Below are 23,767 nucleotides of genomic sequence, written 5' to 3' on the forward strand. Positions count from 1 at the left end.
ATCTGTTATGAGGGATGGCCTTAATGTCTCACGTGGAAACAGACAATCCAATGGCAATTCAATGTCAGTCCTGCTGTCAATTTGAATATTTTGTCTTCTGGGAAAAATATATAGTTTGCAAAAATATATATTTTGTAAATGCAATATTTTGCATAAATAATTTTAATTATTTATTTTTATCTAAACTCACATAACCTGTTCAGAATGTTTTAAACTAAACCAAAAACTACAGTTATAATCATCGTTTTTGGATTAATATATTATATGCAGACTAATAAAATAACAACATTTTCTGAGAGAATCCAAATGCTCTGCATCTGTTTGTTGCGAGCAAAATTTGTCATAAAATATGTATACATCAATTTTTAGTGTATATTTTACATTCAGGTCCTTTTTATGTGACACAATTCCTAACATTCTAGAAATATTTGGTTTAAACATATATGTTAACTAGGGTTGTCACAATACCATAAACATATCTCACAATACGACTATCAACATATCAAGTGGTATGGTACAATGCTGTACAGTGTTGTAATAATTCAAATCTACAAAATGAAAAAAATCAGTATAATTCAAATTTCCTCTAATTACATTTCATCTTACTACATCTAATAACTTTTTTATTGAACTGTATAATATGTATGCCTCTTGCAATAATGTTCATGACAATGCATGTTTGTGTTACACCGGACAAATGAGTGTTTATGTAGGTAGTAGGTAGACAAACCTTTGGCAGGCAGATACAGGCTAATACGCCCTTTTCACATGACGTCACGCATCTTCCGTTCTGCCGCGAAGCAGTGTATCATTACTTCCGCTAGCACTCCAGTTCATAAGGTGGCGGTAATGCACCTATAAGCTGATTTGCCAACCGCCAGTAAAACTCAAGAAGAAGAAGTTACTTCCGCTAGCGCCTCAGAATGGAGTTTACCAAGTGGCTTGCACATCTGACACAAATACGTCTAGATGATGTACAACGTCTTGCAGACAAATTTTCGCTAATGACAAGATCAAAGCTAGAGAAAGGATACAAATTCTTCGTAGAACAGTACCTGTTTGATTATGAAGGTAAGTGTTTTGTTTTCTTTTAGTGTTAGTGAAGGTGCTAGGATAAGTACCTGAATACGTGTTCTGTCAGTTTTTTTCCTCACTGTTGTTAAATTCCAGCGCGACGGCAAAACGGAAGTTCTTCTTCTTGTTGTTTGTTGCAAGACGGATGTTATGATACACTGCTTTGCAAAAAGGCGGAAGTTAAGTGACGTCATTGTGAAAAGGGCGTATTGGCTCGCATCAGAACGTCACCAGGGCGTAGCTCTGTGCGCCCTTGACCCTCCTACTTTTGCTGATAGCGTATCAATATTGATTTTTACATGTTTGACCTCAGGTGATTGGACAATTCTCAACTGTTTCACAGCGAATCCTTTTCTCACCCAGAACCCTGGTACGGAACATGTATTATACCTTAATACATATACAAATACTGTATTATACCTTAATATTTACTATGGTACGGTTCAAAAACACTGTAGCATCTAGGAATTTTACTAAAGTTTACTATAATAAATAATAAAGTAGTATACTGCAATATTTTTTTATTTGGACTGGCACCTTACTGTTAATAAACACCATTACTTGCTTTGATAGTTAAACCTTTTTTTAGCTAAGCAGTGATGATATGTTTACATCACATGTTAAATGGTTTGTTGCGCCCCCTCAAAAAAAATTGTGCACCAGCCGCCACTGGTTTCTTTTTTCACTTCACAAAAAAAGAAAACCGTGTGCACTCAATGGACTGTCAGTTGTAACTGCAGTTGTGGCATTACTCCACTAAGGAGGCTCTGAAGAGTTGCAATTGAATTTCCTCCTAATGAGCTAGGACAAAGATACTCTTATTATAGGGAGATGGGAGGGTCTGTAATACTTCCAATTGAACCCGTAACAGCTAACAAAACCCATTGACATCCATTCAAAAAACGAGCATCTGGTCTCCTTTCCTGCATTCCGCTGAAGCCAGAGTGTTAGCATTAGCCGTTATGCTTTTTTTGGCTATAGGTTGCAGGCTTGCCTTCTAGTGGCTTTGGCTAGGAACAGTTAAAACTGTTGAATCAGTAGCGAATATAAGAGATCAGTAAATCATTCAAAGCTCAGTGAACCACAAGAGAACACATTTTTGTCATTTTCATCTAATTTTTCGAACTTCTAATGTTTTTTTTTAAGTGTTTGGTTAAAGGAGTAGTTCACTTTAAAATTAAAATTTCATGCTAATTCACTCACCCACATGTCATACAAGCCATCTGTGTGTTTATTTCTTCTGTCGAAAAACAAATTGAGGCTTTTGAGGAAAGGTTTCCAGGGTTCTTATCCATATAATGCACTTAAACTGGGGCTGTTGGTTAAGGTCCAAATTTCAGTTTCATCGCAGCTTCAAAAGGCTCTACACAACACCAGCAGATGAATAAGGGTGTTGTCTAGCGAAATGATTAGTCATTTTCTAAGAAAACTAAAAGATTATAGACTTTTTTGCCAGGGTTCCTGTTTAGTGTGTCTTTGTTTCCTCTCTTGTGTTGATGTTTTGTTTCTTGTAAGCACATGGTGTGCTTGACACCTGCCATGTGCCCTGTAATTGTGGTGTGACCCTGCCCCCTCATTACCCTGTTAATCTCTTCGTTATTGTTTCATTCTTCACACCTGCCCTGATTATTCTCTTATCTCTCTCCTCTCCTGTCTCTCGTTTTCTTTATGACTTTTACCTGCCCTGCTCATTGTCTTCTCTCTCTCTCTCCCCTCCTGTTTCTCATTAGAATCTGATTTCTTTCCCTTTATACTCCCTCTGTTTCTAATGTCCTTTGTCAGATCGTTAGATGTTTCTAACCATAGTGACTACCCAGTCTTGCCAAGTCTTGTCTTAAGTATCTTGTCTAGTTTATATTTAGTTCTCTTAGTAACACTTTTACCCTGTCTAGGCTCCAGAGCTGTTAGCCATCTGCACGGTGTTCTGTGTCTTCTGTGTCCTCTACAGCTGCCCCAGCGACGTCGACTCACACTCTCACCTCGATAGTTGAATTCCTCCTCCCTTTATTCGGGTCCCTCGTGATCGGCTGCAAGTTGCATCTGGCCCCCAGGAAGCGGGCTCCAGCAGATATTCTTCACCTCCTTGACGACAGCCACTTCGCCAGCCTTAGCGGAACTCGCCTTCCGGGCGGATTTTGTCCCGCACAATGGTTCTCGTCCCTCATGTGGATTTCTCACTAGTGGATTATTCTTGCCGCTCAAAAGGATTACTCTCAAGTGGATTATTCTTATTGCCAAAGTGAATTTCTCACCAGTGGATTATTTCCGTCACTCCTGTGGATTTCCCTTTTGTGACTTCTATCGCGGTGCGAGTCAGGATCGCCAGGATGTCTCTCCCATAACACTCCCCGGCCGAGCGTTCGTGCCTTTAACCCCCAACCCCCATTGTCCTTGGAATTTCTCTGCTGTGTTATTGGGACAGTTGTGACTCTTGTGACAGTGGTGACTCTTGTGTCAGTTGTGACTCATTTGACTCTGTGGTGACAATAAAGCATTATCTTGTACCCTGCATCTGAGCCCGTTGCCTTGCTGAATCATGACAGAATGATCTGAACAGAAGATGGACTCAGCGGGCATCTATGTTGGTGGTCACCTTGCCGTTTGTCCCCTAGACCCGGACACCAGGCTGTCGACACCACCCAGCTATGAGGCCTAGCCCCACGTCCTCGACCCACAGCCCTAAGATGGTGATCCCAGTTCCTGTCGACCTTTTCTTTTAAAGTGCTCTTCTGTATTTGCCCTTCAGCTCCATCTATACCCCACAGAGACTGCCAAGGTGGCTTATACCATCACACGGCTCACTGGCCGGACTAGAGACTGGGGGCTTGCTGTGTGGGGCTGAGGCACCTTTCTGCCACCGCTTTGGGGACTTCTGCAAGATGATGGTTTGGCTGTTCTCTCCTTCTGAGTTCTCGGATTGTTCAGACAATGACTCGGAGTTTGCTGACCTTCCAGAAGTTACTCCACCAACCCCTCCTAACCCTCCATCAGTCTTCAAATACTCCTCGGACTCTGACTGGTTTGAGCCCCTAGAGCCATTCGAACTCCCAGATCCAGTGCCACCAACCCTTCCCAGCGCTCTCGCCAGATCTATCTCGCGCTCGACGTCGACGAGAGCAGAGGGCAGCAGAGAGAGCCAGGAGTTCTGCTGCTTTTCTGGCTTCAGTGTCTGGATCCGCTGCAGCCTTCCCCATGCCGGCGTCAGAGTCAGCTGCAGCCTCCCCGAAGCCAGCTTCCACCGCTACACCTCTAGGGCCAGGAGGCCATAAGTCAGCGGCCGTTTTCCCTGAGCCGGCCAACGAGTCTGCAGCAGCTTCCCCTGTCATCATATACAAGTCAGCCACAGTTTCCCCTGCTCCCATGTTCAAGTCAGTTGCAGTTTCCCCTGCTCCCATGTCCAAGTCAGCTGCCGCCTCCCCCAAGTCGGCTTCCGCTAGGGCCAGGAGGCTTCTTTGCACCTGCCCTGACCATTGTCTTATCTCTCTCCTCTCCTGTCTCTCGTTTTCTTTATGACTTTCACCTGCCCTGCTCATTGTCTTCTCTCTCTCTCCCCTCCTGTTTCTCATTAGATTCTGATTTCCTTCCCTTTATACTGCCTCTGTTTCTAATGTCCTTTGTCAGATCGTTAGATGTTTCTAGCCATAGTGACTACCCAGTCTTGCCAAGTGTTGTCTTAAGTATCTTGTCTAGTTTTAGATTTAGTTCTCATAGTAACACTTTTACCCTGTCTAGGCTCCAGATCTTTTAATCATCTGCACAGTGTTTTGCGTCTTCTGTGTCCTCTACGGCTGCCCCAGCGACCTCGACTCACACTCTCACCTCGAGAGTCAAATTCCTCCTCCCTTTATTTGGGTCCCTCGTGATTGACTGCGGGTTACATCTGGCCTCCAGGAACCTGGCCCTGGCAGAGATTCTTCACCTCCTTGGCGACAGCCGCTTCGCCAGCCTCAGTGGAGCTCGTCTTCCGGGCGGATTCTGTCCGTGGTTCTCGTCCCTTTCTCACTAGTGGATTATTCTCGCCGCTCAAAAGGATTACTCTCAAACAGATTATTCTTGTCACTAAGGTGAATTTCTCACCAGTGGATTATTTCCGTCACTCCTGTGGATTTCCCTTTTGTGACTTCTCTCACGGTGCGAGTCAGGATCGCCAGGGCGTCTCTCCCATAACCCTCCCCGGCCGAGCTTTCGAGACTTTAACCCCCAACCTCCATTGTCCTTGGAATTTCTCTGCCATGTTATCGGGACAGTTGTGACTCTTGTCTACGGTTGCTCTCCCAGTCTGTGGTGACAATAAAGCATTATCTTGTACCCTGCATCTGAGTCCGTTGCTTTGCTGAATCATGACACTTTTTAAACATAAATATACAGCTTGTTCTGCCTTGGAGGTCCTCCAGGTTTCGCGTCCACAACTTCCATATTAAACAATCACGTTGGAAAGGTTACGCGTGATGAAGATTTCAAAAGATTAAAACATCCCTGATATGCCCACGAACTGACCATTTTAATCAATAGCCATACTCAAAGACATATAACATGTCATTCAACATCCAAGATCTTTTGAACAGTCTTCTTTCTTCACACTCGTAAACACTGGACCGGCATTGTGTTAGCAGCACAAAAGGTTGTGGGTTCAATTCCCAGGGAACACACATGAACGCTCTGTAAGTCGCTTTCGATAAAAGCGTCTGCCAAATGCGTAAATGTAAAATATCCTTTGACGCAACAGGGCATGGCAATGATGCACTGTCCACCATGGCATTGGACAATGACTGGCCTAAATGCCCAGGGGAGCAATCTAAGGCTGAGGGGCTGGATATGTATGAGAGGAGCTGATGAGAATCCTCTCTAAAGTGGTTAAGGACTTCAGTCTGCAGTAGGAGTCCTCCGACAAATTGGTGCTAAGCTACCACACCATATTAGAGATGGTATCCCTTTGTTAGTTAAGACGTGGTCCAATTTAACGCACACCCACACTTCAGGATCACCTTCTTGAGGATCAACAGAGTGGATGCAAAGGGGTATTCAAGAATTCCCCCGTTGGGGAAGCAGTCACTTTGTTGAACGGAGACACGTTTCCTTCAAAGTCTTGCTGGACGACAGCCTATGTTAGAGAGCGGCCCTTCACTGTATGGCAGTGCTTCAGGTTTTCCAGGCACAAATGCTGACAAAGATGGCCCTGACCCAGACACCTTCAAAGACCCCATATGGGCCCTATTTTAACGATCTAATCACATGTTCTGAAGCACACAGCGCAAGTGCACTTAGGGCATGTCAAAATCCACTTTTGCTAGGTTAACAACGGGAAAAATGGTTTGCACACCTGGTGCAAGGTCTAAAAGAGTTGTTCCTATTCTCTTAATGCTTTCCTTGCTTTACGTCATTTCTGTGAGTTTGAACCCTTTTTCTACTTGAAGTTGTGTATGCTTGTGTAACCGTTTGTTTCAGATGGTTAATGGCTTCTTAGCGCATTACATGGCTCCGCTTTTGCCAAGCATCAGCTTTTGATGCAATGTCAAAGTGTTCAGCTCCGCATTGGATAGATCCACATTTTTTTCAGTTTAACAGTTAACGTCATAACAGTACACCAATGCATTGATTCACATTCATTCATTAATTGCCTAAATAATGACTTGTAGAAATTACATTATATGAAATCAAATATACTTAGATATGACAATTGAAGACGTAGTGTAATAGAGAGGTTTGTTTTTATTTTAAAAATACAAACAGAAACAGGAGGTGAAAATGTACAGTGCGGTTTTTGGAAAATTAGAAATCTGGGTCAGGGCTACTCAAAGCCATTGATTAACCATATATTGCTAATAATTGATGCTGGTCAATTAGACAAATGTTTAATGTTGGTTGAAGATAAAACATAAGTGTGATCTTTAAATAAGTTTCTTCTGTACATCTTACATGCCTGAAATTTTCTATAATTTGGTCCATTTGCTGTAAAAAAAAATGCACAATGTTACCTGAATAAAATCTGTAAACTGTAAATCTGTGTAATTACATACAAGGCTGGCACCTTAAGTGTTTTTGTATAAGTACTATTTCTTCATCATACTCCTTTTGTCATTTTTTTCAGGTTTCAGTAATACAATATAACATTTAGGAGCAAATATACACAGCAGGAGACCAAAGGCAGATGCTAGAATAGCGAAGACATGGACAGCGACCGTATACTTTCCACGTGTGCTCACATAAACTGGAATGAAGGTAATCCAGACAGCAAAAAATATCAGCATGCTGAATGTGATGAATTTAGCCTCGTTAAAGTTATCTGGTAGTTTTCTGGCCAAAAATGCCAGTAAGAAACACAAAAAAGCAAAGAAACCAATATATCCTAATACACACCAAAATCCAACTTCAGATCCTACAGAACATTCAACAATTAAAGTTGCACTCATGAACTTGGTGTTATGCGAAGCAAATGGTGGTTTGGTTGTTAACCATATAATGCAAATAAGTGATTGAACACAAGTGCACAAGATTACACTTGATCGTTGTTGAGCAGGACCAAACCATTTCATGACATCACTGCCAGGGAGAGTGGCCCTGAATGCCATTAAAACAACAACAGTTTTTGCCAGAATGCATGAGATACAGAGAGCAAAGCTGATTCCAAAAGCTGGATACCGAATCCGGCATAGCCAGTCAGTGGGCTTTCCTATAAATGTCAGACTTATCAGAAAACATGCGGAGAGGAACAGGAGGAGAAGCAAACTTAGTTCCATATTATTCCCTCGTATGACTGGGGTCTTTCTGTACTTTATAAACACACCAAGCACTGCTAATGTTGTAAAGGCCCCGAGTGCTGAAACTGACCACAGAACTATTCCCAAGGGCTCCTGGAAAGACAAAAACTCTAAAGTCTTGGGAATGCACTGGTCTTGGGCTTGGTTTGGCCATGTCTCCTTTGAACATGTCAGGCAATCTATTGAGTCTGTGGGGAAAAAATTGTGGAAAGGGGAACTTACAGTATAACACTAATATTCGTTGCTTCCAGAAATACTAGTAAGTGTGGAGCTGTAATGCAATTCACACCTGTTTGATTACTGATTTCTCCATCTGCACATGGTATACAGTCAAAGCAGCAGATTGGCTTTCCTTTTTGCCTGGCCTTCCTGGAGCCTGGCAGACAGCTTTTACTGCACAGTGATTCTGGTGCCTAATGACCACAGCACAGGAGGCAGTAGACAAGCACTGCATAATTTGCTATTTGCATTGGCATTCCACTTACCACATATACTGTATATATTCTACAGTTTATCTGTCTATGCTAAATGTGTATAAATTAAATAACTGTAGAACATAGAAAACATAAAATGTGTGCTGGATCAGCTACATACAGTACAGTAATACAGTGCAGAGTTACAAATGAACATCATATTTAAACACAAAGTCAACTATATTTTTCATTAAGATATACAAAATTGAATTCTACTTATTTCAGACATTAACATTAGGTAAAGTTCAAGAAAAAGCAAAAATAGCAAGAAATATCTGGTGATGAGTGGGATGGCACACACCTTCTCTCCTCTGTGCCACATAATTATTGGCTCATCTATTATTAGGTCCTTGTCCTCTTCCAGGGATGCATCATAGAAACCCAGCTTCACCAGCTGAAGGGAGCCGTCAGATCCTCTTTGCCAGTTCATCAGATCATAGGATGCAATTGGGTCACCATTGTCATCAAATCTCACCTCTTCCCCTAATGTTGTGAAATGTGTTCGTTTCATGTAGTACAGAAGCTTGGGTGAAGATTGGGAGAAAGGATGATTCAAAGTTAGGCACGCATAATAAATATGTATGTATTTTTAAGGATGAGAGGTTCTTTGTTTTATAAAATGATATTCATTATCAGGACAATAAAGGCAGAGAATATTCAACAGAAAGTAACACACACCTGCCATGGCAGAATGGGATTTAGACTCCCGCATGTCCCGTTCTGAAAAGGGCCCTTTCCTGGGATACATGTGCTCATGATATGTAGTGCATGAGCTATGAGATATACAGCTTTGTAAACATTGTAAGAGACTCTGAGTTGTGAAACATCTGAATAAGTGGTGTACACATCATCCAGACTCTCACTGCTATTGCAGGGTGGCCAGTTCTGAGCATCCTCTCTGTGTACATGAGTATTTAAAGACCCCTTTATCCGACAATGGAAAGTCTCTTCCCAAAACTCAGAGAGAAAATGGGATGTTTGTGCAACTGGAACACTTAATCTTCTTAGGTAACTGCCAAGATGTGTAATTTCAGCCCTTCGTATGGCAAATCCCAGTGTCCCCTGTAACAGATCACCAAAATCTTCCCACAGGTCTTTTGATGTGGCCCAGGCCTCACTAGCAATCCATTGAAGATGTGTCACATTTTGTCGTCTGCACTCTTTAAGGATGCCATGCAGATATGATTCTACAGAGAAGTTTAGTATGACTGTGGCAGAAGAGGCTTTTAAAATGTTCACAAACTCCTCCACTGCATGTTGGGTCAATGCAACAGGATAAAGGAGAACATAAGCAGGACAAATATAAAATTTTTCTGACTCCTTCAGAAAGTGCTGAATGGCAAAGCGAGCATAATCTGTATCCACGCCGGTTACCCCAACCCATGTCCATTGAAAATAATGGAAAAGCTTTACCAAAGCCTTAATCTGAAAAGCATCACTTGGCATTGTCCTCATGAACGCTGGAAACTCTCTCTTGTTACTGAGACAGGAGCAGGATGCAAAGTAGCTCACCTGAAATCAAACAAAAACATTTTAAGTACAACAAACAAAACTTCAAAATACAGAAAATATTACTATAATAAAATACAAGATGTTAACATCATAAAAACATTCAATAATGGATACATTTAATTAAATAAATGATAAACATAATCTTTTTTGTGTTACCACAGGTATTTTGAAGGAGCCAAGAGTTCTCAAAACAGCCATAGATATTCCTGATGAAGCCTCCCCTACAATCACAGGACTGGGCTGCTTTTGTGTGTCTTGACAGTCTTGTCCCTCTCTGCCTCTCTCTGGCTGTCCATTGACCAGGAGAAGAGATCTTTTTATAGATATAGGTATGTCATCACCACTGTCTTTGATGTGGTAGCCCAGAGACAGATTTGACAAGAGGTCTTTCCGCTGGTTTATTTCGTTCACAGCAAAAATCATTGTCTGCATCCACCTCAGTGCTCGAGGGGTAAAGCTGCAACGGACATCAAAAGCTAGTATTAAATGCATACATGTAACAACCAAAAAAATCTAACCAGACAAGTTACAGTTGTATTCCTATTTTACACAATATCTACAGGATCATAAGGTAAAACCGTCACACACAATTTATATGTTTTTGGCTTCGGTTTGGTCCTAAATGATAAATCCGATGATACAGGGCTAAAATGCATTGGAAAAAGCCCCCCCAAAACGACATCTCCCTCTTGGTAAAAGCTAAGAGTATCCTCATCTCCCTGATACGTGCACTTGTCTTTGCTTTGAGGCTGACTATGCACACCGATAGACAGCAGAAGGCAAAATGTGAGCAGAGTTGAATAGAGTTGTGCCATAACTGACACAGACAAACAGAGTTAGTGGATATACAGAATATATAGACAATCTGTGATGGAGGGTTGGCTTTCACATTTCACGGAGAAACATACAAACCAATAGCATATGCCGCTTCTACTGTCAGTCTATGAACCAAGCCCCTTAAGTCATAAGACCATAAACATTTATGATGACCATGATACATTTAATGTTCTAAAATATTTCATTCTAAAGAGGTGAAATAAATTTAGCTACTTCTATGTTTGATGATTTCACCCTTCAATGCTAGTTTAAGTCAAACTTACCCTTTTGTTGATGTCACTATGTATATTATAGTGATTAAATCTTACAAAGGTAATTAGAAAATTATAGTAATGGTCTACATGCACTTGTGCTATGTAATTATGTAATATGTAATAGACTAATACACTATGTAATATATTTCATAATTTGTTGTTCCCCAATGCTTCTACTGTCTGTACTAATTAGGGCTGTCACTATTCTAAAATTTGGCTGACGGTTAATTGTCTAGTAAATCATTGCGATTATGACGATTAATTGTCTGTTTTAGGGCTTTGACGATTATGACGATTAATTGTCTGTTTTAGAGCTTTGACATTTAATTCTCATACATTTTTTATTCAGCTTTGAATGGACCATGTTGTTCTGAATATAAGACTGGTTTTTTCCTTGGAAATATTGGTTCATCAAATATTTAAGGTTTAGGCTTTTACCTGTCAATAATACAACCGCAAAATACTTGTAAATTAAGTAAATTGATCAGGGGTGAATTGAAGCCACCATTGATATGCTATCAGTCATAGAAATGCGTCTAGTCTGTTTTTTCTCACTTACAAGACTAAAATAAAAATTTACTTCTATGTTAATGAAATTTTGGTAGACTGGTTTTCACACTGAGATTATTTTAAATAATATTCGATTGTTCTGCAGGTGATTTTTATGGTATATGCTTTAGTTTTTATTGTGTTGTGGTGGTACATTTTACAAGTATTACCATGCTTTAGTTACAATAAATACACTAAAATATGTAATATGCAGATGCACTACAGCTCCCCCTAGTGTCTTCTGTAGAGATGTGCAATAATTGCGATGATCTGAAACCATCGCGATGAGGCCAAACAATCGCGATGAGACGATTATTTAATAACCGTGACATCCCTAGTACTAATATGTATTTAATGTAAAGCTGCTTTTCAACAATGCACAATCGTTAGAATTTGTTACAAAATTCCATAAAACGTTAAAATTTGATTTAATTGAAAATGTGTGACATTACAGTAATGATAGTGTTTTTGTCAGTGGTATCTTGGGAAACGTCCCAAAGCACCTGATTCAATATATAAAACAGGAGGACGTCATGTACATAATGATATGCATGAAGCATGACTGACATATAAAACAAAGAGTAACAGTAGCATCACACACTTGTGTTTAGTGAAGCCAAGAAGATAATGATTTATATTTTTTTCTATGTGTTTCACCTCTCCAGTGCAGCCGTTTCTTCAGACTGCTCTCCACAAGGTGACTTTGATCGGCCAGTGTTCATGACTACTGGAGACTTCACAATAGGAGGGATTTTTCCTTTGCATTATAGAGTAGAGCTTCCTCCAACAGACTACATAAAGAGACCCTTAGCAGCACAGTGTCAAGGGTAAGGAAATGTGTTCGTGTGTGATTATTCAGTTTTTTCTATTGTTAATTTACTAATACTATTGCTAATTATGGGATGCTTTGTGTAGGTTTGATCCAAGGGCCTTCCGCTGGGCTCTCACAATGAAGCTTGCAGTGGAACAGATAAACCACAGAAAAGACCTCCTGCCCAACCGTACTCTGGCCTACAAAATATTTGACTCCTGCGCCACTCCTGTGACAGCTCAGAAAGCAGTCCTGGCCGTACTGAACGGGCATGATATTGTTTCAGCTTTTATTTGTTCTAAAACTGGTAATTTATTAGGATTAGTAGGGGAATCTGGTTCCTCACAGTCCATTGTTGTCTCTAGAACTCTGCAGCCTTTCAGAATACCAATGGTAATACAGAGTTGTTTTCCTTTTTTGTGTATGTTTAAAGCACATTCAAGTGTTTTATTTATCATGTTTGCAAGCAGATTAACAATTACTGGCTTCATTGTGTGATGAAAATGTTACTCTTGGAGGAATGTACCATTAATTGTTTTCCTTCTCCTTTTTTTCTTTTAACTCATAGATAAGCTACTTCTCAACCTGCTCTTGTCTAAGCGACCGAAAGCAGTTCCCAACATTTTTCCGAGTGATACCCAATGATGATTACCAGGTCAAAGCTATAGCACAGCTCTTAAAGAAGTTCGGCTGGACATGGATTGGCGTGGTCACTGAAGATCATGACTACGGCAAGTTTGCTTTACAGGGCTTGAAACGAGAAATTGAAAACACTGACATTTGTTTAGCTTATCATGAAATGATCCCAAAAGACTACACCCGAGAAAAAGTCCTTAGGATTTTAAAAGTAATGAAAGAATCCACAGCTAAGGTTGTAGTTGTTTTTTCAGGAGAGGGTGAATTTTATCCATTCTTGAGAGAGTTTATGATTCAGAATATCACAGGAATTCAATGGATTGCAAGTGAGGCTTGGGTTACAGCCTCCATTTTAGCAGAATCCTATCCATTCTTACACGGCACAACTGGGTTTGCGATTCGTCAAGGACACATTCCAGGTTTGGAGGATTATCTCAAAACAGTGAATCCAGAAGAATATCCGTCTAACCCTCAGGTTCAGGAGCTTTGGGAAGCTCTCTACGGCTGTTCTCCTTCTATCAGTTTAAACAGTCATCTGCCCTCCTGTACAGGGAAAGAGACGCTCAGAGAAGAGCATTCTGCATACATGAACACATCTAGCCCTCGTGTCAGCTATAATGTGTATAAAGCGGTGTACGCCTTTGCTCATTCTCTACATAATCTCATTCACTGTACACCTGGAAATGGACTGTTTGAGAATTTCTCATGTGCAGATTTCAACAATGTGTTTCCATGGCAGGTAAAAAATACTTTAGGGTCTATTTCCATGTAAACAATATATATATAAAAAATTCTGGAATAGCAATCCACAAACAAGTTACATTTTTCTTTTAATAGTAAATCTTAATTTAAATGTCTGCCCCTTCTTTCTATGTTTTCTTTGATTTTGTATTCCAAAGCTACAGCATTATTTACAGGAAGTGTCCTTCTCTGTTTCTGGAGAAGAAGTTAATTTTGATATCAAGGGGGATTCAATTCCATCATATGATTTGATAAACTGGCAAAGACACACAAATGGAGATATTCAGTTTATTAAAGTGGGTCTCTATGACACAGCACAGCATGCTGGGAAAGAACTGGTGATTGAGGAGCAGGCCATCATGTGGTCTAACCAACACAATAAGGCAAGGTGTTGACTGTGTGCTGCACTGCCATCTGTTGCCATTTAAGAAAAACTGAAGCATAATAGGATCCTGGGGCCACAATTAGCACAATAATATTGGATTAAATAAACAAATGATGCTAAATAAGAAATAATTACACTATGAGGAAATGCAGTTGTGTAAAGGAATTTGTATGAAGTTAGCTTTAACTTTGCAATTTATAAATTAATCAGAATTTGCATGAATTAGTCCAGTTCCTTTAGATTGTTTGATGAATTATTTTTCATCTAGGTGCCTGTATCTGTGTGCAGCAACAGCTGTACTCCAGGATTTAGGAAGGCTGTCCGTCGTGGGCAGCCTCTGTGCTGCTTTGACTGTGTTCCATGTGATATTGGCAAAATCAGTAATCAAACAGGTAACACTACCACCCAAGCTGTATTTTTTAAATTAAATAAATGGAAAGACTCTGTTTATAATCTGGTTCCATGTCTAATTTATTCTTCCAGATGTTAACTCTAACCTTTTTATTTGTAATTATCTTAGATTCAATAGATTGCCTGTCATGCCCTGAAGATTACTGGTCCAATATGAACAGAACAATGTGTGTGCCGAAGGTAGTTGAGTTTCTCTCCCATGATGCAATGGGAATCACCCTGACTGTGATAGCTGTTGTGGGAGCGTTTCTTACTATCACAGTGCTCTTGATATTTTTGTACAACAGAGGAACGCCTATAGTCCGAGTGAATAACTCAGAGCTCAGTTTCTTCATCCTGTTATCTTTGACTCTGTGTTTTCTGTGTGCTTTGGTGTTCATTGGAGAACCCACATCCTGGTCCTGCATGCTCAGACACACTGCCTTCAGCATCACCTTCTCTCTCTGCATCTCCTGCATCCTGGGAAAGACTTTAGTGGTATTAGCAGCGTTCACAGCTACTCGACCTGGAAACAATATCATGAAATGGTTGGGCCCCACACAGCAGAGAATCATCATCTTCAGCTGCACTTTAGTTCAAGTGTTGATATGTACTGCCTGGCTTGTAGTGTCCCCACCGTTCCCCTATAGAAACACTAAATATCAACAGTCTAAGATCATCCTGGATTGCAGTGTTGGCTCTGATATGGCCTTCTGGTGTGTGCTGGGATATATCGGCCTCCTGGCCTGTGTTTGCTTTTTTCTGGCTTTTTTGGCTCGAAAGTTGCCGGGCAATTTTAATGAGGCCAAGTACATCACTTTCAGCATGCTTATTTTTTGTGCTGTGTGGTTGGCTTTTGTACCTGCATATGTCAGTTCACCTGGAAAATTCACAACAGCTGTAGAGATTTTCGCTATTTTAGCTTCAAGTTTTGGTCTGCTGCTCTGCTTATTTGCTCCAAAATGCTACATAATTTTACTAAAGCCTGAAAAAAACACCAAGCAGCATTTAATGGGAAAAGTAGCAAAATAATAAAAAAGGTCTTTCATTTGAAACTATTTTATTGTTGTTGTTTTTTAAATAATCCTCCATGTTACTGACTTAACTGGGCCTTCTCGTATGGAATAACTGTGGAAAAGAATAAACATTATTAAGATGTGTTAAAATGATACACTTTACTTAATTATGGAAACAAAATAATCTACTTTACTGATATCTCTGAATTTACATTAGTCTTATAACTGATGAGACTCAGCAAATGAATCTTTATACAATGGGGGTCATATCCCACTAGCAGTTCGCCTATTTCACAATATGACAACAGAGATCGGAAGTAGGGGAAAACGTTTTCCTGTCGCACTGCTGCCATAGCCATTCATTCATTCAGCTTGTTTTCTCACAGGCATTTATTTTATTTACCCAAAGCAACAGTAGCATATGTTGTGCGATTTGTTCATGGTTTACTGGGAGATGTAAAAATAGGGAAAACAAACATTACAAAAACATTGTTTCTTTGAGCAATTTATTTATTATCAAGGTCTGATATATATGTTAGACAAATCAGCATGAAGGGAGCGCTACATGCCCAACTGCTTCTGGTCTCCACAACTGTTCTGTGAAGTGAACAGAGCTAGAGCATTGACCTGACAAGTGTTTACCTTCCGGTTTGTACACATCACACTGTGAAATAAGTCTGTTTGAAAACAGACAAAGTGTACCTCCTGTCAGTTTAAAAATACAAAACAAACAACAAAATGTTTGGTCATGTACACTGACCTCAGTTGAAGTCATGTGATCAGTGAAATTATAGAAATTTAGAACTCACACAATTAGTCATTTGTACTGGATGAATTTTTTAGGGGATAGTATTTAGATATAATAATTTCAAGCCTGTATGTTTTGCCTTAATCTGTAGAACACAGGAAGATAGTTTGAAGAACGTTGGTAACCAACAATGTTGGCCTCCATTGACTTCCATTGTATGGACACAAAACCATTGAGACATTTCTCAAAATGTCTCATTTTGTGTTTTTGTTTCCAGAAGAAGGTCATATACTGGTTTTGAATGATATGGGGGCTAATAAATGATGACAGATTTTTTATTTGTTGTGTGAATCCTTTAACAATGTCAACGAAGTCTGACACTGAAAAAAACGTTTTGATATTTGATTGGAAAGCAATACAATATGTAGTGTAAAAATGAGATGTTTTTTCTTCTGAAGTATTTCATGTCTTTCACAAGCACACAAGGCAGTAATATCCCTTAGCTACATCATGGATAATATTACACACAACCGATTCAGCAAATAACCCAAGAACACGTCAGACATAATGATATGCAAGGAGCACGACTAGCCATTTAAAACCTCAGGAAACAAGATATGTCCTAACTCTTTGTTTATGTGGAGCTCGAAAGAACAATGATTTACATTTTTGTCTTTGTGTTTCACCTTTCCAGTGCAGCTGTGTCTCCAAACTGCTCCCCACAGGATGACTTTGATCTGCCAGTATTTTTAACTACTGGAGACTTCACACTAGGAGGGATTTTTCCTTTGCATTACAGAGTAGAGCTTCCACCAACATACTACATAAAGAGACCCTTAGCAGCACAGTGTCGAGGGTAAGGATATGAGCTTGGCTATTCAAAATTTGGTCTAGTGTTTATATATGTTTTGTTTATTTAAATCAAGTTATGAGATGTCAGTTTATTGTTCGAAAAGTAAATGTATAAAGTTATTATTCAGTCTTTTGTATGCAGGTTTGATCCAAGGGCCTTTCGCTGGGCTCTCACAATGAAGCTTGCAGTGGAACAGATAAACCACAGAAAAGACCTCCTGCCCAACCATACTCTGGCTTACAGGATATTTGACTCCTGCTCCACCCCTGTAACAGCTCAGAAAGCCGTCCTGGCCGTACTGAATGGGCAGGATGTTATGCAAAGTGTAATGTGTTCGGGGTCTGCTCCTTTAATAGGATTAGTAGGGGAATCTGGTTCCTCACAATCTATTGTGCTTTCCAGAACTCTGCAGCCTTTCAAAATACCAATGGTAATAAGATGCATGTGGTTTCTAAATTGTTAATATTCTACTCTTCAGTCTTTTGCCTATTTGTGACATACCTTAGGTAAAACATGATTAACTTGAGACATTAATGTTTAGACTTTGGTGTATTTTTCTTCTTAATTTTAACTCATAGATAAGCTACTTCTCAACCTGCTCTTGTCTAAGCGACCGAAAGCAGTTCCCAACATTTTTCCGAGTGGTCCCCAATGATGATTACCAGGTCAAAGCTATAGCACAGCTCTTAAAGAAGTTCGGCTGGACATGGATTGGCGTGGTCACTGAAGATCATGACTACGGCAGGTTTGCTTTACAGGGCTTGAAACGAGAAATTGAAAACACTGACATTTGTTTAGCTTATCATGAAATGATCCCAAAAGACTACACCAGAGAAAAAGTCCTCAAGATTTTAAAAGTAATGAAAGAATCCACAGCTAAGGTTGTAGTTGTTTTTTCAGTAGAGGGGGAGTTTTATCCGTTCTTGAGAGAGTTTATGATTCAGAATATCACAGGAATTCAATGGATTGCAAGTGAGGCTTGGGTTACAGCCTCCATTTTAGCAAAAACATACCCATTTCTAGAAGGCACAATTGGGTTTGCGATTCGTCAAGGACACATTCCAGGTTTGGAGGATTATCTCAAAACTGTGAATCCAGAAGAATATCCGTCTAACCCTCAGGTTCAGGAGCTTTGGGAAGCTCTCTACGGCTGTTCTCCTTCTATCAGTTTAAACAGTCATCTGCCCTCCTGTACAGGGAAAGAGACGCTCAGAGAAGAGCATTCTGCATACATGAACACATCTAGCCCTCGTGTCAGCTATAATGTGTATAAAGCGGTGTACGCCTTTGCTCATTCTCTACATAATCTCATTCACTGTACACCTGGAAATGGACTGTTTGAGAATTTCTCATGTGCAGATTTCAACAATGTGTTTCCATGGCAGGTAAAAATACTTTAGGGTCTGATGAGAATTGACTTGTCCCACAAAATCTAAATAATAATACATAATATAACTAATAAATAATAATATATGTGATAAATTGTTAACATTTTACAATAAGATTAGATAATGCTAACTCGAATTACCAATGAACAAAACTTCTTCATCTTTTATTAATCTTAGTTCATGCTAATGTTAAAATCATGAATAATTGTACTGACATTAAGTAACATTAACAAAGATTAATAACTGCTGAAAAACGATGTTGTTCATTGTTAGTCCATGTTAGTTAATGCATGTTAACAAATACAACCTTATTGTACAGTGTTACCAATAAATAATATATTTCAAATTGTTTAATATTAATCTTCTAGTTTTTGTTCAAATAATTATCATTGAAAAAAAATGGTTATGCCCTGTTAACAGTTATGTCTCTCTCTTCATCTGTTTTTTTAATGCACATTAGCTTCAGCATTACCTTCAGGAAGTTTCCTTCTCAATTTCAGGAGAAAATGTTGACTTTGATAAGAAAGGAGATGCAACCCCATATTATGATTTAATAAACTGGCAAACACACAAAAATGGAGATATTGAGTTTGTTAATGTGGGCCTGTATGACGGTGCTCAGCATTCAGGGAAAGAACTGGTGATTGAGGAGGAGGCCATCATGTGGTCTAACCAACACAATAAGGCAAGGTGTTGACAGTGCGCTGCGCTGCCACCTGCGTGGTTCATTTTCTAACAAACAATAATAATAATAGAACTATGTAATCTATTCACCCCTGCATACATTAAAGTGTACTGTACTTTATATCAAAATATAGCTGTATTTTTTTTAAAAAAGCTCTTACATAGAGTGTATTTACTAAAACATTATACCAAAAGCATAATACAATTGTCTTCCATATTCCTGACAAATTAATTAAACGACTTTGTCTTGTTATATTTTATAGGTACCTGTCTCTGTGTGCACTGATAGATGTATACCAGGATTTAGGAAGGCTGTCCGTCGTGGGCAGCCTCTGTGCTGCTTTGACTGTGTTCCATGTGAAAGTGGCAAGATCAGTAATCAAACAGGTACTCTTTTTTTCTTACAGACAGTATATGCTGGTTTATTCCTCTCTTGCTCTCTCTGACTGTTATTTGTAATTATCTTAGATTCAATAGATTGCCTGTCATGCCCTGAAGATTACTGGTCCAATATAAACGGAACAATATGTGTGCCGAAGGTAGTTGAGTTTCTCTCCCATGATGCAATGGGAATCACCCTGACTGTGATAGCTGTTGTGGGAGCGTTTCTTACTATCACAGTGCTCTTGATATTTTTGTACAACAGAGGAACGCCTATAGTCCGAGTGAATAACTCAGAGCTCAGTTTCTTCATCCTGTTATCTTTGACTCTGTGTTTTCTGTGTGCTTTGGTGTTCATTGGAGAACCCACATCCTGGTCCTGCATGCTCAGACACACTGCCTTCAGCATCACCTTCTCTCTCTGCATCTCCTGCATCCTGGGAAAGACTTTAGTGGTATTAGCAGCGTTCACAGCTACTCGACCTGGAAACAATATCATGAAATGGTTGGGCCCCACACAGCAGAGAATCATCATCTTCAGCTGCACTTTAGTTCAAGTGTTGATATGTACTGCCTGGCTTGTAGTGTCCCCACCGTTCCCCTATAGAAACACTAAATATCAACAGTCTAAGATCATCCTGGATTGCAGTGTTGGCTCTGATATGGCCTTCTGGTGTGTGCTGGGATATATCGGCCTCCTGGCCTGTGTTTGCTTTTTTCTGGCTTTTTTGGCTCGAAAGTTGCCGGGCAATTTTAATGAGGCCAAGTACATCACTTTCAGCATGCTTATTTTTTGTGCTGTGTGGTTGGCTTTTGTACCTGCATATGTCAGTTCACCTGGAAAATTCACAACAGCTGTAGAGATTTTTGCTATGTTAGCCTCTAGTTTTGGTCTGCTGCTCTGTCTGTTCACCCCAAAGGTTTATATAATTTTAGTTAAGCCAGAGAAAAATACCAAACAACATCTCATGGGAAAAGACAAATAATTATATTAATCATATTGTGTACTTATTACAAATGTTTATGAAACAGCACCATTACCCCCACCCCTCATAAATAAATAAAACTCATATTATATTGTTATCTTTTCATTTTTAACTCAATGCCAACATTTTTAGTAAGGTCCAGTGTATGAAATTTAGTGGCATCTAGTGGTGAGGCACTATGGAGGCTGACACAGGACTAACATGTCGTCAAGTTTTAGCTTCTTTCCCAACGGAGATAACATTTCCAGCTTTTCCCGCTTTCCCGCAGCTCAGTGGTTAGAGCATGGCCCTAGCAACGCCAAGGTCATGGGTTAGATCGCACAGACTTGGGTTAGATTGGACAGACTTAGAAACAATTGTATAGTATAATGCAATGTAAGTCCCTTTGGATAAAAGCGTCTGCCAAATGCATAAATGTAAATGTAAACGAAACACACTCTGTAGAGCAGTTTGTCCGTTTAGGGCTACTGTAGAAACAACATGGTGAATAGGGAGCCGAGGAGATGACGTATTTTTGTATGCAAAACCCGGAAGCAAGTTAGCATTTTAGGACTTCCGGTTCCATTGCTCCAAAGTCTATGGGTTTTTATAATAGGTTTTTGTTAAATCGGTTTGGTCTGACGTAAACAAAACCTCTAAATATTTTCAAGTTTTATTCTATGACATAAAACACAATAATTATAACCCGCTTGTGATTATTTAAATAATTTACTTAAAAACGGCAGATGCTAACACGTTGCTAAAAGTGACTTCCTTTGGGGGGGATGTTAGACGTCAACGCGCATATAAAGCTCACAAATAATGCAACATGGGCACAGATCTCTTAAAACGTAGATGCAGATTCATTCACGGAGTAATTCCTTACCAGGGAACACATTTTGAATAAAGTTTTAAAGAGTTGTCGGAGGGTTGGTGGTGGTGACATTGATATCGAGCGACCTTAAGTATAGTCTGTTTATTGCATCGTGTTAGCTTTTTACTTCTGCCGACTGTATATCGGCTTCAAAAGTAACAAATGTTGTGTTAATTTGTAAACATTATCTTGATAGACAATGCGTACAAACATCATAAACCTCTGTTAATCACAGATCTTATTTTTTGCGATCTTCCAAAAGTCTATAGGAAAAATATAGAAAAAGGCTTTTGGTCGAGGGAACCAGCGCGGCGCTTACTTCCAGGATAGCCTACAAAAATGCATAATCTCTGAGGCACTGGATTCCAGTAGTGCCTCACACGTCCTGAAAAGTGAAGCTACGGGCTCTTTGATCGCCCCCTGCTGGCTGGCTGCAGTACAGGTCATAAACCTTGCCCTCTCCATGTAAACAAATTGCACAGGAGCCAAACTATAAAATCCAATTACACTTCAAAAAACATTTTCCCAAAGATGTCTTCTGTTATTTCAGTCAGTTTTTTATCAGGTTAATGGATGTCCAAATGTTTGTTTTTTTAATAAGTTTGGTCTTAGTAAGTTATTAGATAAAAAGGGGTGTGGTAATATGATTTCTTCGTTTACAATACAGTCATCACGGAATATGGGCAGGACCTTGACACCTGGATGATGAGCTACTCACTCTCATTATGCTTCCTGACGCAGATGAATACCCCCTGGAGGACTTTATTAACCGAGTCCTCCAAGCAGTGGGGTGTGAATTCTGCATCGGGGAAAGTGATGAGAGTGAGTACAGAAGTCATCCGGTCCCAGCTGTGAAAGGCGGGGTTGTTTCAGATCACCCGGGATGCGTGCCTCAATTCTACGCCATCTAGCTCTCCGAACCACACGGATCCCGCCCCGAACCAGAGACCAGCCAGCCACGTCACCGCAGACTAAGCCCACAGCGAGACCGACGCTAGCACTCGACCCAGCGAATGAGCCTGCGTTCGCCTTGGAGCCTGAGCCCCGAGATGCATCTGACCAGGTGCGCGAGCCGGCAACTCCGTGCGCTGCCGTGGGAGTTCTGGTGGACTTCGAGGGCTTTGAGGGAAGCCCCGCCCGAGTCTGCCGCTTAGAGTGAGCTGCAAATGGCCTCTGGACTTCATGACTGGACTAATTACTAATTACTTCCCACGTCCCCGCTGGTCCCGCCCCGAGCTTCCACGTCCCCGCTGGTCCCGCCCAGCGCTTCCACGTCCCTGCTGGTCCCGCCCAGCGCTTCCACGTCCCCGCTGGTCCCGCCCAGCGCTTCCTCATCTCCGCTGGACCCGTACCAGTCCTCCCTCAGCAGCCAACTCTCCTTCGCCAGCCCCCTGGAAGCTCTGCCCTCCCTCCCTCTGCCTTCGTCAGCCAGTTTGAAAGCTTGAAAGCCCTGGATCGGTTGGCACCCAGAAATCCCTCAGCTCACCCTCAGAATGCCAGCACCGTTGGGTCGGATGAGCCTCTAGATCTACAGTTGCCTACTACCCCTGAAATGGAGTATCCCATGTCTCCGCCCTCAGCCTCTGAGACCCAAACTCCACCTCGGTTTTCTGACCCAGCAGCTTCACCTTGGCTCCTGTCTCCCTCGTCTTTGCCGTGGCCCATCATCCCACTGGCTTCACAAGGCTCCCTCGTCCCTCCGGCTCCGTCGTGGTCAGTCGTCGACATCCACCGCCTTGGGGCTCCTATACTCTGGCTATGCCTCGTCTCTCCGCCCCTTCGGCTCTGTCAGGCTCCTCCTTCATTTTCAGTCGTTCTGGCTCCGCCACGGTCTTCCGTGTCCATGTCTTTACCTTGGTCGGCTTTGCCTTGGCCCTTCGGACCTTTGAAGTCGCCCGGGCTCTCCGCCTGCACTCCACCCTGGACTCCTCCCTCGTCGTCTCTGTCGCTCGTCCCTAGAGTGTCGTCTGTCTGCTCTCCACCATGGCTCCCCCCCCTCGACTCCACTCTAGGACCGCCTCCTGGCTGGTCTCTGGGTCATTCTTCTCATCCTGCTGTGGACTCCATCTTCACCTCCACAGCCCCATGGACTATCCCCTGCCACCTTCCCTTTACCTACCCCTCGTCCACCTCCTGGATTTAAAGTGATTTTTTTGTGGTTTGTGGTAAAAGTGATTTTTGAGCAACATGTCAAGTTAAATTTATTTAATTTCCGTCATCTGCCACCAGTTCCTCCGCTCACCATTGGTGTCGCCAAAATGTCAGTACGCATGGGTCAGAGTTAGCATGCAAATGCGCAAATTTTCCCGTCAAGTTTGTTTTTATAAATCCCATCTTTTGCGCAGGAAGTGGCGTACACCTCTTTCAGGGCACGTTTTGTGCGTACGCAACGGTTATAAATGATACCCCAGATCTTCATTCCCAGACACCATTTAAAC

The 23,767-nt window shown here is 41.0% G+C and overlaps 3 protein-coding genes across 3 annotated transcripts; 2 read left to right on the plus strand and 1 right to left on the minus strand.

Moving 5' to 3' along the window:
* Nucleotides 1-7,124: 7,124 nt before the first annotated feature.
* LOC130562630 (extracellular calcium-sensing receptor-like) lies at nucleotides 7,125-10,632 on the minus strand. The gene is made up of 6 exons (XM_057347754.1): nucleotides 10,406-10,632; nucleotides 9,974-10,274; nucleotides 8,984-9,817; nucleotides 8,607-8,828; nucleotides 8,122-8,245; nucleotides 7,125-8,020 (listed from the first exon to the last, which is right to left on the minus strand). Exons 1-6 carry the CDS (start codon nucleotides 10,630-10,632, stop codon nucleotides 7,125-7,127), a joined length of 2,604 nt encoding a protein of 867 aa, XP_057203737.1.
* Nucleotides 10,633-12,162: 1,530 nt separating this feature from the next.
* LOC130562635 (extracellular calcium-sensing receptor-like) lies at nucleotides 12,163-15,452 on the plus strand. The gene is made up of 6 exons (XM_057347758.1): nucleotides 12,163-12,284; nucleotides 12,373-12,661; nucleotides 12,837-13,643; nucleotides 13,804-14,028; nucleotides 14,299-14,422; nucleotides 14,551-15,452. The coding sequence occupies exons 1-6, from the start codon at nucleotides 12,178-12,180 to the stop codon at nucleotides 15,450-15,452; spliced, it is 2,454 nt and encodes an 817-aa protein (XP_057203741.1). The 5' UTR covers nucleotides 12,163-12,177.
* A 1,745-nt stretch (nucleotides 15,453-17,197) lies between these two features.
* Nucleotides 17,198-20,476, plus strand: LOC130562641 (extracellular calcium-sensing receptor-like). The gene is made up of 5 exons (XM_057347764.1): nucleotides 17,198-17,467; nucleotides 17,616-18,422; nucleotides 18,886-19,110; nucleotides 19,373-19,496; nucleotides 19,578-20,476. The coding sequence occupies exons 1-5, from the start codon at nucleotides 17,213-17,215 to the stop codon at nucleotides 20,474-20,476; spliced, it is 2,310 nt and encodes a 769-aa protein (XP_057203747.1). The 5' UTR covers nucleotides 17,198-17,212.
* Nucleotides 20,477-23,767: the final 3,291 nt, after the last annotated feature.

The sequence above is a fragment of the Triplophysa rosa genome, linkage group LG12 (assembly GCF_024868665.1).
Source record: "Triplophysa rosa linkage group LG12, Trosa_1v2, whole genome shotgun sequence".
NCBI lineage: Eukaryota > Metazoa > Chordata > Actinopteri > Cypriniformes > Nemacheilidae > Triplophysa > Triplophysa rosa.